The following is a 12584-nucleotide window of genomic DNA, read 5'->3' on the forward strand; positions in this document are numbered from 1 at the left end:
CCTCTGCCGCCTTCACTGAAGAATTCCAGCCAACTTGCATACACAATTCTGAATAAGGTGAGCAAAGTATATCCTTGTCACTTGTCTTCACGTGTTATTGCCACTCCCTCTTTCTAAATTATGCGCATTCTCTGTGAACTTAAATAAGTGATCTGTTACAAGGTTTAAACCGTTGGAAACATATACCAGAAGCAAGTTATTTGTTTTATCTTGCATTTGTCCATGTATAAGGGCATTCTATGCATGTCTGGAACCAATGTATGTCTATATTTGTTGTTTGTAATGTAATGTCATGTATTTCTTAATGGAGGTATTTAATGATGTTCTGTTGGTGTTTATTATCAATTTCATTGTTGTTTGGAGCTAGTTTATGAACTATATTTGTTGTTTGTTACATGGTGCATTTTTTGGAATGATACATACAGCAAAATTCCGATAGTTTGTGGAGCCATTTTATATGCTATATTAGTGTGGGGACGTATATTCTTAAGTAGGGACAAATGGGTCCTGGGTCAGCTGATGTGACATGACCTCGGACAGAGGTGCCATGTGGAACAGCATGGAGTCGCTGAGATAAGGGCAAAGGTCAAACCTTAATCAAAGGGTGCTATGTTTACAAGGATTGCATAATCCTTATATGAGAAGGAACTGACCTAGTTAGATGATGAAAGGTTTGTTACCTTACATGGTTGAACCTAATCCAAATAGGAAGGGAAGTCTTCAGAGAAGACAGGACACTATATAAACATTACACCCACTAGGATTTGAGGTACATGATACCAGTTGTATGAATCAGTGCATTCTTTTGTTACTTGTTATTGCATATTTAAGCATCAAAGTGTCTTTCGGTTGAACACACTGACCAGATAGACAGGTTAAATGACATGAGGATACTTTTTATTTATGGAACCAATTAATGTGCTACATTAGTTGTTCTGTTACATTGTATATTTTGTTGAATGATATGAGGACATTTTTATTGGTGCTTGAAGCAATTCATGTGCTGTATTGGCCAAATAAGATTCTCCAAGTTTTTGCTAGTTCTATATGGATTGCTGATCATGGCAAGTATGTTTGCAGATTGAGTGGAATTGAATTATCTTTCAATATTGATCATAGTTAAGAAGAAACCGACTGTTCAGTCTCATTTTGTTTTTCCACAACTTGGACATTTTAAGTTTAATTCCAAATTATCATCAAGCAAATTACAGATTTTCATCAGAAAAGCAAATCTATACTGTCGTAGAAAATTTAATGGTCATAACCAAGAGTTAGTCATCTTTGGTGGAAAACAAGCACCAATTCCCCAGCAACAGATGAAAACTTGTTTTTGAGGTGTTTTGGTAAGTTGCTTTTGTGTCCAGTTTCCAGAACAGAGCTTGATACTTTCAGCTGCAGCTGGACTTGTCCAATTTGGTTAGAGAGCAGTCAGATGTTTAAGGTTAGTCCAGACAGTCTCCATTCAGTCATCAAGGTGCCCTTTGTTTTGAAAAGAGAAGGTAGCTGGTGGTGGTTGACGACGGTGGTTGTTGCCACTGCGAGTCACTGGAGATAGTGATCGGAGGTAGTGTTTAGAGGAGGTTGCTGGCAGCATAGGCCAAAAGATGAGGGAGTGACCAGATGTGGTGGTTGGTGGTGGTTAGAAGGTGAGGAAGGAACGAAAATTTATTTCCAAAAGAAATTAAAACAAATTTATTTTGGTTATAAGTATTTAGAAATGTTGTATGCTGTTTACTATTTTTTTTTTCCTTCTTGTCCTCCCTTTGTTCTATTTTTTTAATTAATAATTTATTTTTATTTTTTGTTGCTATTCAAATAGAAAAGAAAATGTTTACAATTTCTTAGAAAAATAAAAACAAATACCAAACAAGTTTTTGTTTAAAATTTTTATAAAAATAAATTGAAAATTGTAAATATAAAGATTATCAAACGGTGTCAGTTTCGATCATTGAACTTGCCTAGTCTTGTCAAGGGGGCTCTGGGTGAGGCAGAGAGGAGCAAGCACATCCCAACACCACATCTCCAACACATCTCCAATTAGAAACATGGAAAACACTAACTGGCATCAAACTGTTCAACAAAACTGTTCAACAAATGTGATACATACGCAGCAGAGACTGAAATCCAAATACGATCAGGTCAGGTGAGCAACAGCTGATTCATCACAATATGTGCTTATGGGTTAACGGGTTGCACTTTGGCTTGCCAATAAGAGGCCTTTTTTTGCAGTTATTAATAAACGGCGAGGGAAGAGAAAGTTCCTTGTCCTTTTAACTCGAACAATATAAGACAACACATTCTGGGCACCATATCCCAAATGCCAATAAGGAATCACTAGAAGGGCATCTGCAAAGAAATAGGCAAAAAAACGATCATATTTTACTCCTGAATAAATCACACAAGTATCTGATACAAATGAATACATTCTTGTACGTAGAAACATAAGTAAAATAATCATGATGAAACTAATCTCTCTCCCCGAAAAACAATGATGTTGACTTATGATCTACCATCTAATTTCCCAACGAATTTTTAGTGGATAAAAAATCTGGACCATCAAAAAGGAAAAATTTGGCATGTGTTAAAGCATCATTTGTGCCTCCGCCTGGACTCTCCATAAGCAACTACCCGCATAACAGTTATTGTGTAGCCACCGATACCCATTAAGGTGACGAGATTTTGAAACAAGAGTATTGAGATAACCACGGCGACAGCACCTTTTGCATTGCCTAATACCTGAAAACAATATAGTTCCAGAGAGGTGAAAACAGATAGCAAGGAGTAATAAGAGAACAACCAACATAATGATGTGAAGTTTGGAAATTTTATGCATAATTTTCAATGTATGTTGATGGAGTTTTTTTCTCCTTTTTTTTTTAAGCGATAAGACTTAAATCAACCACACCTTTCTGTATGAAACTTTGTATGACTTCTATAATTGAAGCGTTACAAACCATGTTATGAGCGTTCCGAGAGAGAGAGAGAGATCAAACCTGGAGTGTTAGTGCACTTGTATGCTTAGTCACCAAGAAGTTGGACAAGTAGGCCAAATAAGCGGCCACTGAATTAATGGAAAGAAGTAGCCACATAAATTTATGTTTCATTCCAAGCGATATAGTGACATCTAAAACATCGGGGCTCCATTGTAAGTGTTGCAGGCAATAAAACTAGAACAGCAATTGGGGACATATAAAGCAGCAAATTCATGGAGTTCAACTTCTCCCTGAAATGGTAAGAGGAAATTAGCTTAGTTTTCAAGTAGAAACTGGATAATTCCCAAAATGGGTTGACAGAAATGGAGGAAAACAGAGAAGAAAAACTTATGGACTCTATAATAATCATTAAATCCAAACAATCTGAAACAAACCAATTTTTTCTTATTCTTCTCTCCCTCTAGATTAGCATGAGAGAACTAACATATACCAAACACAATGGTGAAAAAACAAGGAAAATTTGATCTCTTAAGCTTGAGCAAGCAATGTCTATCTCATTCGGCACGGGGAATATGTTTCAGATGATATAGATTCCCAAGCTCACATAAGAGAGAAGAATATAACATCATCTTAGCTTGAACATCACATACTAGAAACGGAAAAATTTATTGAATACCAAACAAAGCCTTAAGTCCTGTCAAATGGGGTCGGCTACATAAATCTTTCTTCTTCACTCGGCTTTATTCAAGGCCATTTCGTTAGTCAAATTAAGGAGGTTTATATCTCTATTTACTACACTATCCCACGTCAATCTAGGTATGTCCTTCCCCTAACACTTCCATCTACCGTCACTGTATCGCATCTCTTCACTACTGCCTCTGTTGGTCTCCGTTATATATGATAAAACTATCTCAACCTATTCTCTCTCAACTTTATCTTCTATCGGTAATATTTCTACCCATTCTCGAATATACTCATTCCTAACGAATATACTCATTCCTAACTCTATCTTTCTAATCTTGCCACACATCCACCTTAACATCTTCATCTCAACAACACTCATCTTATGTATATGTTGTTTCTTAGTTGCCCAACATTCTTGACCCATATAACATTGCTGGTCTAATAGGTATGAGCAGAAATAGGTTGATTTTAGAGAAAATGTAGCTTTTGACAATGAGTAGCAAGAAAGCTTATTCTAGAATTTTTACCTTCACCAGCAATCATTGCATTCTTTTATTAAACTATTTATGAAGATACCAGTTCAATCAATTCTTTAAGTATATTCATGCTCTCTAGACACTGATTTTTAACAAAGAATGCAAAATCGTTCACCACGCTCCCATAAAATGAAAATTAAATTCTGACTGGCCCTTTGTTCAAATTAGTAACAGATCAAGGTATGATGGCAAAATATCTAGGCTCTTGAAAAAAGGCTAAATATCAGGATAACTGAACATTTGAAATAACTACTAATGACCGTACTCCCTACTTGGCCTAATCCCTTTCTAGAAGCCTACTCCACACCAAAAAACCTATTACTCTCATTCCATAAATGGAAATGTTAGGCGTAGGGGAAAGCCTAAACTGAAATGAGATGCAATAGTAAAAAAAGATACGCAAATTGCTCAACTGGCTGGTTAATAAATGAAAGCAGCAAAGCATTTACCCTTCAGAAGAAAGTAGGATACCCTGAAGAACAGACTTGAAGACTCTTGCAGCAGTTGCACTTAAGCACATGATATATCCATACAGGTGGAAGCTTGGTCCACTTAATGCTATATTAATGGCTCAGTCCTTGTCTTTAGACAAGCACAAGCTGGTAACCCATTTAAGGAATATGTTTGAAGTTGTCGCGGTAACTGGTGATGGGACTAATGATGCTCCTGCTTTGCATGAAGCAGACATTGGTCTTGCTATGGGAATAGCAGGAACAGAGGTCTGTTTTTCTGCTTATTAATATAGTATTTTGTTGTTTTTCTTGTTTGAATATATTCCTTTCTTTAAAATGTATCAAGAAATTACTTAATCATCTCCTATAATGTATACTGCTTAGACACTTTGAACTTGTAGAAATGACATCCATTGCACTCCTTAATCATATCCTCTAATGTTTTTTTTTTTTTTCTCCAATTTATTGTGTTTCTTTTCCTAATCTATTCACAAATGACATCTACAGGTCACAAAAGAAAATGCTGATGTGATCATATTGGATGACAATTTCAAAACCATAGTAAATGTGGCCAAATGGGGACGCGCAGTATATATCAACATTCAAAAGTTTGTGCAGTTCCAGTTAACTGTCAATGTCGTCGCTCTTGTGATCAATTTTGTTTCTGCATGCATCTCAGGTTCGTAGGTCCCAAACTGCTTTTCTCTGACTTTCTTATAAAATACCCAAATTGACAATAACGATTGTTTCTCATAAATTCCAGGATCTGCTCCTCTAACAGCTGTGCAGTTGCTTTGGGCGAACCTGATCTTGGACACACTAGGTGCATTGGCACTGGCTACAGAACCACCAAATGATAGGCTTATGAATAGGCCTCCTGTTGGGAGGGGAGTGAGTTTTATTACCAATGCCATGTGGAGAAACATAATCGGTCAGAGCATTTATCAATTGGCTGTCCTTGGAACTTTCAATTTTGATGGGAAGAATCTTTTGAGACTTGAAGGTTCAGATACTATTGATGTTCTTACTACTTTCATATTCAACACCTTTGTATTTTGCCAGGTATTGTTTTGAACATTATTGGGTTAGGTTAATGTTTTGAGTAAACTATATTAGAAGCCCCCAAACTTTGCATTTTTTTCCTGATTAACTCTTTAAACTAAATTTTCATTTCAATAAGCCCTCAACTTCCCAATTTTGTCCTATTTGGTCTTCCTATTACATTTAGCCCGTCAACTACCCGATTAATGTTTTAAGGAGCTTGTTTCTTATCTGAAAATGTTTTAACAAATGAAGCAAAAGAGAGAAAATTTTCAGTTTTCTATTTGGTTAATGAGCATAACATTCCCTGATTGCACCGGTTTTTTTTCATGTTTAATTTTTTCCCCAGGTGTTTAATGAGATAAATAGCCGTGACATGGAGAAGATCAATGTCTTTCGAGGCATGTTCAAGAGCTGGGTATTCATAGCCATCATGGTTTCCACAGTGACATTCCAAGTCATTATAGTCGAGTTCCTTGGCTCCTTTCGTTGAGCATTCCCATCACGGTTGTCTTAAAATGCATCCCAGTTGAAAAAGGCGCTCCCAAGCACCACGATGGTTATGATTCGCTCCCCAGTGGGCCCGAGTTGGCTTGAAGATGAGGAAGAAAATGTATCGTGTCTACTTCTAGGCCAAGTTGACTGATAACTAATGGTATGTTTCAAAGTCACAATAGGCCTAATCTTTGAAAAAATGAGGGGAAAACAAAAATGCAAGAGGGAAATACTCTGCTTAGACATGTAACTGCAACAAATAGATCTTCTAATCTCGTATTGTAACCTCTTTAGTTTCTAGAGAGTAGCTTTTTAGTGTTTTTGGGTCGCTTTTGAGAGTGAGAATCAAATAAATTTGCTTTCATGTTTTTCCCACGCTTGTGGAAAACTAAATTCTTCTGTGGAAGTGCTATTAAATTCAGTAATTTGAATCTTTGAAATATTTTTTTATAGTTTTTGACATCAGTATTCCATATGCACTACTAGCTTCCACTGGCATGCTTTTACATGTATCAAGATCATTCATTGTTCGATAGCACACTTTGCACGTACACATACATATTATCAACGGTTCAAGGTGCAATCAAGGCCATCAATCGTGTCTCTGCAAATGTGGTTTGATTAGAATTTAATGCATGGTTTGCATACTAAAAACACACCTTTCTTCTAAATAACATTTCAGAAGAAAACAGATAGCTACAAATGCTACAAATGGACTTCACAACCAAAGAATCGTTCTATGCTAACTAAGCTTGTGAAAGGGAGGGAAAAGCATCAGTTGGCCCAAGAATGATGACCACTTGCTGGAGGTCAATTTCCTCTTTCCTTCCAGATGAACGGTAAAGGGTGAACAGAAGGGAAGGGAAAGATTCCAACTTGTACAGCAAGACCTTGTTCTTGACCAATTGATTAGCCACATCTCTTTCAACCCTTTGATTCGACCGATTGAAAGAGGTTGGAAATGCATGTTTGCATAGTAAAAGCACAACTTCACAACAACACATCTCCATTTAGAAACATGAAAGACAATAACAAGCATCAAACCATTCAACAGATGCGATACATTACCCAGTACGAGCACAGGCTGAAATTTTAACTTCAAACAAGACAATAATAAGAAGGGAATCTGCAAAGAAATTGGTGAAAAAAGAAGATATTTTACTCCTTAATAAATCATACAAGTATCTGATACAAATGAATACATTCTTGTAGGTAGAAAAGTAAAAAAATCATGATGAAACTAATCTCTCCCTGAAAAACAATGATGTTGACTTATGATCTACCATCTAATTTCACTATGAATTTTTAGGGGATAAAAAAATGGGACATCAGAAAGGAATTAAAATGGTGCGTGTTAAAGCATCATTTGTGTCTTCGCTTGGACTCTCCATAAGCAACTACCCCCATAACAGTTATTGTGTAGCCACCGATACCCATTAAGGTCACGGGATTTCGAAACAAGAGTATTGAGATAACCACGGCGACAGCACCTTTTGCGTTGCCTAATACCTGATAACAATATAGTTCCCAGAGGGTGAAAACAGATAACAGTGAGTAACAAGAGAACAACCAACATAATAATGTGAAGTTCGGACGATTCTAATAATTTTAAGCAGAATCTTCAATGTATCTTGATGGGTTTTTTTTTCACCAATTTTTTTTAAGTGGCAAGACTTAAATCAACCACATCATTCTGTAGGAAAATTTGTACAACTTTTGTAATTGAAGCATTACAAAACATGTTATAACGTGTTCACAGAGAGAGAGAGAGAGAACCTGGAGTGTTAGCGCACTTGTATGCTTAGTCACCAAGAAGTTGGACAAGTTGGCCAAATAAGCGGCCACAGAATTAATGGAAAGAAGTAGCCACATAAATTTATGCTTCATTCCAAGCGATATAGTGACATCTAAAACATCGGGCTCCATTATAAGTGTTGCAGGCAATAAAACTAGAACAGCAATTGGGGACATATAAAGCAGCAAATTCATGGAGTTCAACTTCTCCCTGCAATGATAAGAGAAAATGAGCTTTGTTTTCAAGTGGAAACTGGATAATTCCCAAAATGCATCGACAGAAACGGAGGAAAAGAGAAGAAAATCTCATGGACTCTAAAATAATCATTCAATCCAAACAATCAGAAAGATTCAATTTTTCGCATCTCTCTCCCTCTACATTAGCATAAGGGAATAAACATATACATGCACATACCAAACACAATGGTGAATGAACAAGGAAAATTTGATCTCTTAACTTGAGCAAACAATATCTATCTTATTTGGCATGGGAATATGTTTCAGATGATAGTTATTCTAGAATTTTTACCTTCACCAGCAATCATTGGATTCTTTTATTAAACTAATTATGAAGATACCAGTTCGACCAATTCTATAAGTAGATTCATGCTCTCTAGAGACACTGATTTTTAACAAAGAATACAAAATCATTCACTATGCTCCCATAAAATGAAAACTAACTTCTGATTGGTCCTTAGTTCAAATCAGTAACAGATCAAGGTACAATGGGAAAATATCTGGGCTCTTGACAAAAGGCTAAATATCAGGACAACTGAACATTTGAAGTAATTACTAAGGGCTGTACTCCCACTCGGCCTAATCCCTTTCTAGAAGCCTACTCCACACCCAAAAACCTTTTACTCTCATTCCATAAATGGAAATTTTCGAAGTAGGGGAAACCTAAACTGACATGAGATGTGGTTGGAAAAAAAGATATGAATTTAAATAATTTAACTTAGCATATAGCCCTTGATAGCATAGAATGATAAAAAATAATTCATGTAGCCAACTTCACTTGATTGGGACACAAGGCTTAGTTTTGGTTTGGGTAACATGAGGAGTTCATAGCATCATATTACAACAAATTTTCTAGGTAAGCCAAATCTTCTGTAGGCAAAGAAAATTTAACATGAGTCTAAAAATATGTAATTGCTCAGATGGTTGTATAATAAATGAAAGCAGCAAAGCATTTACCCTTCAGAAGAAAGTAGGATACCCTGAAGAACAGACTTGAAGGCTCTTGCAGCAGTTGCACTTAAGCACATAATAAATCCATACAAGTGAAAGCTTGGCTCACCCTGCCACCACAAAAAACAGTTAATTCCTCCAAAAAGGCAGGAGGTGGGGGCAGTGGTGAGAATCCAAAACCAATGAAAATTCTCACCACAAAAATAATGAGAATTTCTTTTCTTTTTGTTGTCAAATAACTATTAAACACATTCCTAGCCAATTATAAGTCCAAATCTTAAAATTCTTTTGGTGAAAGGGGATTTAACAAAATTTCAGATCTAGGTAGTCAAAACAACATTAAATGATAGATCAGCACCAAACCAATTCATTAAACAATACCCACTAAGCAATTATCAATCTTTATACAAAGAAAAAGCAATCAAATTCAATAACCCACATAAAATTAAACTAAAAAAACAGTATGAAATCAATGAATCAAAAGCAATTATGATGATAAACATACCCCAAACCAATTCATCAAACAATACCGACTAAGGAATTATCAATCTTTATACAAAGAAACAATCAAAATTCAATAACCCACATAAAAAATTAAACTAAACAAAACAGTATGAAATCAATGAATCAGAACCAATCATGAAAATAAACATACCCCACTAGCAATAACAACCCCAGCAACAACAGGCACAAGAGCAGCATAGGTAATCCAAGACTCCCTCTTGAAAGTCATCAAATACGCAAACACAGCCGTGAAAAACGGTGTCGTAGCACCGACAGCCTGATTGAAAGACACAGGGAGGTACCTAAGAGAGATGTTACCACCCACAACAGACCCACAAAACACAATGCTCAGAGTCGCGATTCTCAGCAATTGAGACCTAGATTTGATCCTCTGGAGAGGGAAGATCTTAAGGAAGACGATGGAGATGTAGCTGAGGACAGCACAAGCTGACATGTGGCACATTGTGAGGAAGATTGGGAAGCGAAAGCCATAATTGGAGAGCAAGAACTTGTTGAGAAGAAGAACACCAATGTTGGCAGAGTACCAGAGGGTTATAAGTGAGGTTATGAAAAGGGTTTCCTTTTGGGAGGACATTTTGTTGGTGTTTTTAGGGTTTTGGTGGTGTTGAGTTTGGTGGGATCTCACAAAAAGCTCTCATTTGAAGCTCTAATGGAGAATTGGGTTTGTTTGTTTGGTTGGTTTTCTGTTATTGTTATTTTTATTTTTTATTTTTTTTGGGTAGAGTTTTTTTGGGTAGAGAGAGAGAGAGGGAGGAGGAGGAGGAGGAGAGAGACAGAGAGACAGTATGGGTGTGCTGGCAGCTGTGGAGCTTTGTGTTGGATGATGTGCAGGTGGAAGGAAGAGAGGAAATGTCTATGGTTGTCATTGTATTAGGAAGGAAAATTTAGGGTAGTTCTCAGAACACTCTGGTTGTTATGTGGTCTCACTTTCCTTTCTTTTCTTCCTTTTGAAACATGAAAGTATATAAATGGTTTGGCTTCCCTTGAGAGGGTATTTGAGCTTGGTAAGTTTATTTTAAAACTAATTTTAATAATTTGAACTATTTACTTTTTAAACAAAATAAATAAAATAATTGAATAACTATAAGTTTAAAACATATTTATTTTTCAAAAATGAACGACAAATATGATTGAATATTTATTTTTTATAATAAAAAATTAATTTAAACATATAACTATTGATATCCGATCATCTTAATATTTTATATAAATATTCTATTCAAAGAATCCTAAAAGGTGAACGATTCAAATCACCTAAATTAATTTTAAAATAAACCTCATGGTTCAAATGTTGTTTCAAATTAATAGCCAAACACAATTATAAAATACAAGACAAAATGTAATTTACTCGTCAGTTTTTATTTAGATAAAGTATACTGACAACCCGCTAAGATTTTTATTTAGAGGTTGTTTGAAATGTCTTAAATAAGTGTATTTTTTATTTTTTAGACTAAAAAATTAAGGAAAAAAATATGAATATTTGGATTAACTTTTTGATTTTTTATGAAAAATGTGTATTAAAAAATTGTATAAATTAGTGTGTACAGGAAAATTAGGATTGAGAGTTGTGCAGCCGTAATTTTTTATTTTTGGTGAACAGTGATAACTTTTTGAGTAACTTTTTGACTTTTTTATTTTTTTTCAACTTGCCAAACTTAGCCTTAATATGGATGTTCTATTTATATTTGAAAAATTACACTTATTCTTATATCAGATTAAAATTATATATTTTCCTTTTACCATACAAAACAATAAAATAATACAGATATTTTATTCGTATCATTTCAAGAGAAATAATAATTATCTTCTTTGATTTAACTCACATAAAAAATTAAGCTTTTTTTATTTTTCATATTTTTTTATTTTTACAAAAATTTTAAAAATATTTTAAGCAATTTTTATTTTTATTTTTTAAATACACCTAATCTAGATATACTTAAGAAATATAATATTTTGTGATTTTTTTTTTAATTTCACCAAATGCAAAAAATAAAAAAAAATTAATACATTTAAAGTTATATTTGGTTTTGACTTTTTGGCTAAAAAAACACAAGAGATAAATTGACTACATAAGTCAATAAGAAAAAATGTTACATCCAAACCATAATCATTACACTTTTTCTCTTACAAAAGTCAAAAAAATCAAAAACAAAAATCAAACGAGGCTAAAAAAGTTAGGCTAAAATTGCCAAAAAATCAAGTTATTTTAGCTCTTCTCAAACGAAGACTTTGTTGTATTCAATGAATTTTTAAAAAAAAATTTGTGCAAATTTTATAGTTTTTAAATATATTTAGATTAAATTGATCTAATCTTAAATATAATGGTGGAAATGAAAATGAAAATGAAAAATTATATTGATATATAAAAACTTATAAAAAAATATCATAAAAAATGTTGTGATAGTGATATTGTTGTAAATATAAATCATATTTATGAGTGTTTTATTTTAAAGTAAAATGTCACCATTAAACTATATCATTGTATTTGAAAATTCTATATAAAATTTATGTTTGTATATCATCACTTAATAAGAATATGTTCTAAATAGAATTTAATGATGAAAAGTTATAAAATATAGTCATAATGATAGAAAGAAGAGTAAGATGATTATTTAAAAAAATTTAAAATATGATATCAACAATTTAAGGAGTAATTTATAACGACATTATAAATTTCAAAAAAAAATATATAATTTTTAAAATGCGAAAATACGATTTATATTAAATAAAAACCTAAAAGGTGTCAATGCAATTTACCCATTGGAAAATGATTTGGACCCCTAAAATAACCCCCCTAATCCCCCTAATTTCCATTTTGGGCAACTGTTTTCTTTTTTTTTTTTTTTTTTTTTACTTGATATGGAAATTAGGGGGATTAGGGGGGGTTATTTTAGGGGGATGTAGCATTGCCCTTACCCATTTTATGTTTTCTTCCT

The 12584-nt window shown here is 34.1% G+C and overlaps 1 protein-coding gene and 1 pseudogene across 2 annotated transcripts; one reads left to right on the forward strand and one right to left on the reverse strand.

The window, feature by feature from the left end:
* Positions 1–4536: 4536 nt before the first annotated feature.
* On the forward strand, positions 4537–6377 carry LOC145801487 (putative calcium-transporting ATPase 11, plasma membrane-type; annotated as a pseudogene). The gene is made up of 4 exons (XR_014343074.1): positions 4537–4872; positions 5113–5284; positions 5369–5667; positions 5996–6377. The product of XR_014343074.1 is annotated as a putative calcium-transporting ATPase 11, plasma membrane-type (transcript).
* Positions 6378–7278: 901 nt separating this feature from the next.
* Positions 7279–10596, reverse strand: LOC145801486 (UDP-URONIC ACID TRANSPORTER 1). Its single transcript, XM_082893180.1, has 4 exons — positions 9779–10596; positions 9130–9233; positions 7918–8146; positions 7279–7650 (listed from the first exon to the last, which is right to left on the reverse strand). Exons 1-4 carry the CDS (start codon positions 10220–10222, stop codon positions 7504–7506), a joined length of 924 nt encoding a protein of 307 aa, XP_082749306.1. The 5' UTR covers positions 10223–10596; the 3' UTR covers positions 7279–7503.
* Positions 10597–12584: the final 1988 nt, after the last annotated feature.

This window comes from Camellia sinensis, chromosome 10 (assembly GCF_055761805.1).
Source record: "Camellia sinensis isolate YWXY chromosome 10, ASM5576180v1, whole genome shotgun sequence".
Taxonomy (NCBI): domain Eukaryota; kingdom Viridiplantae; phylum Streptophyta; class Magnoliopsida; order Ericales; family Theaceae; genus Camellia; species Camellia sinensis.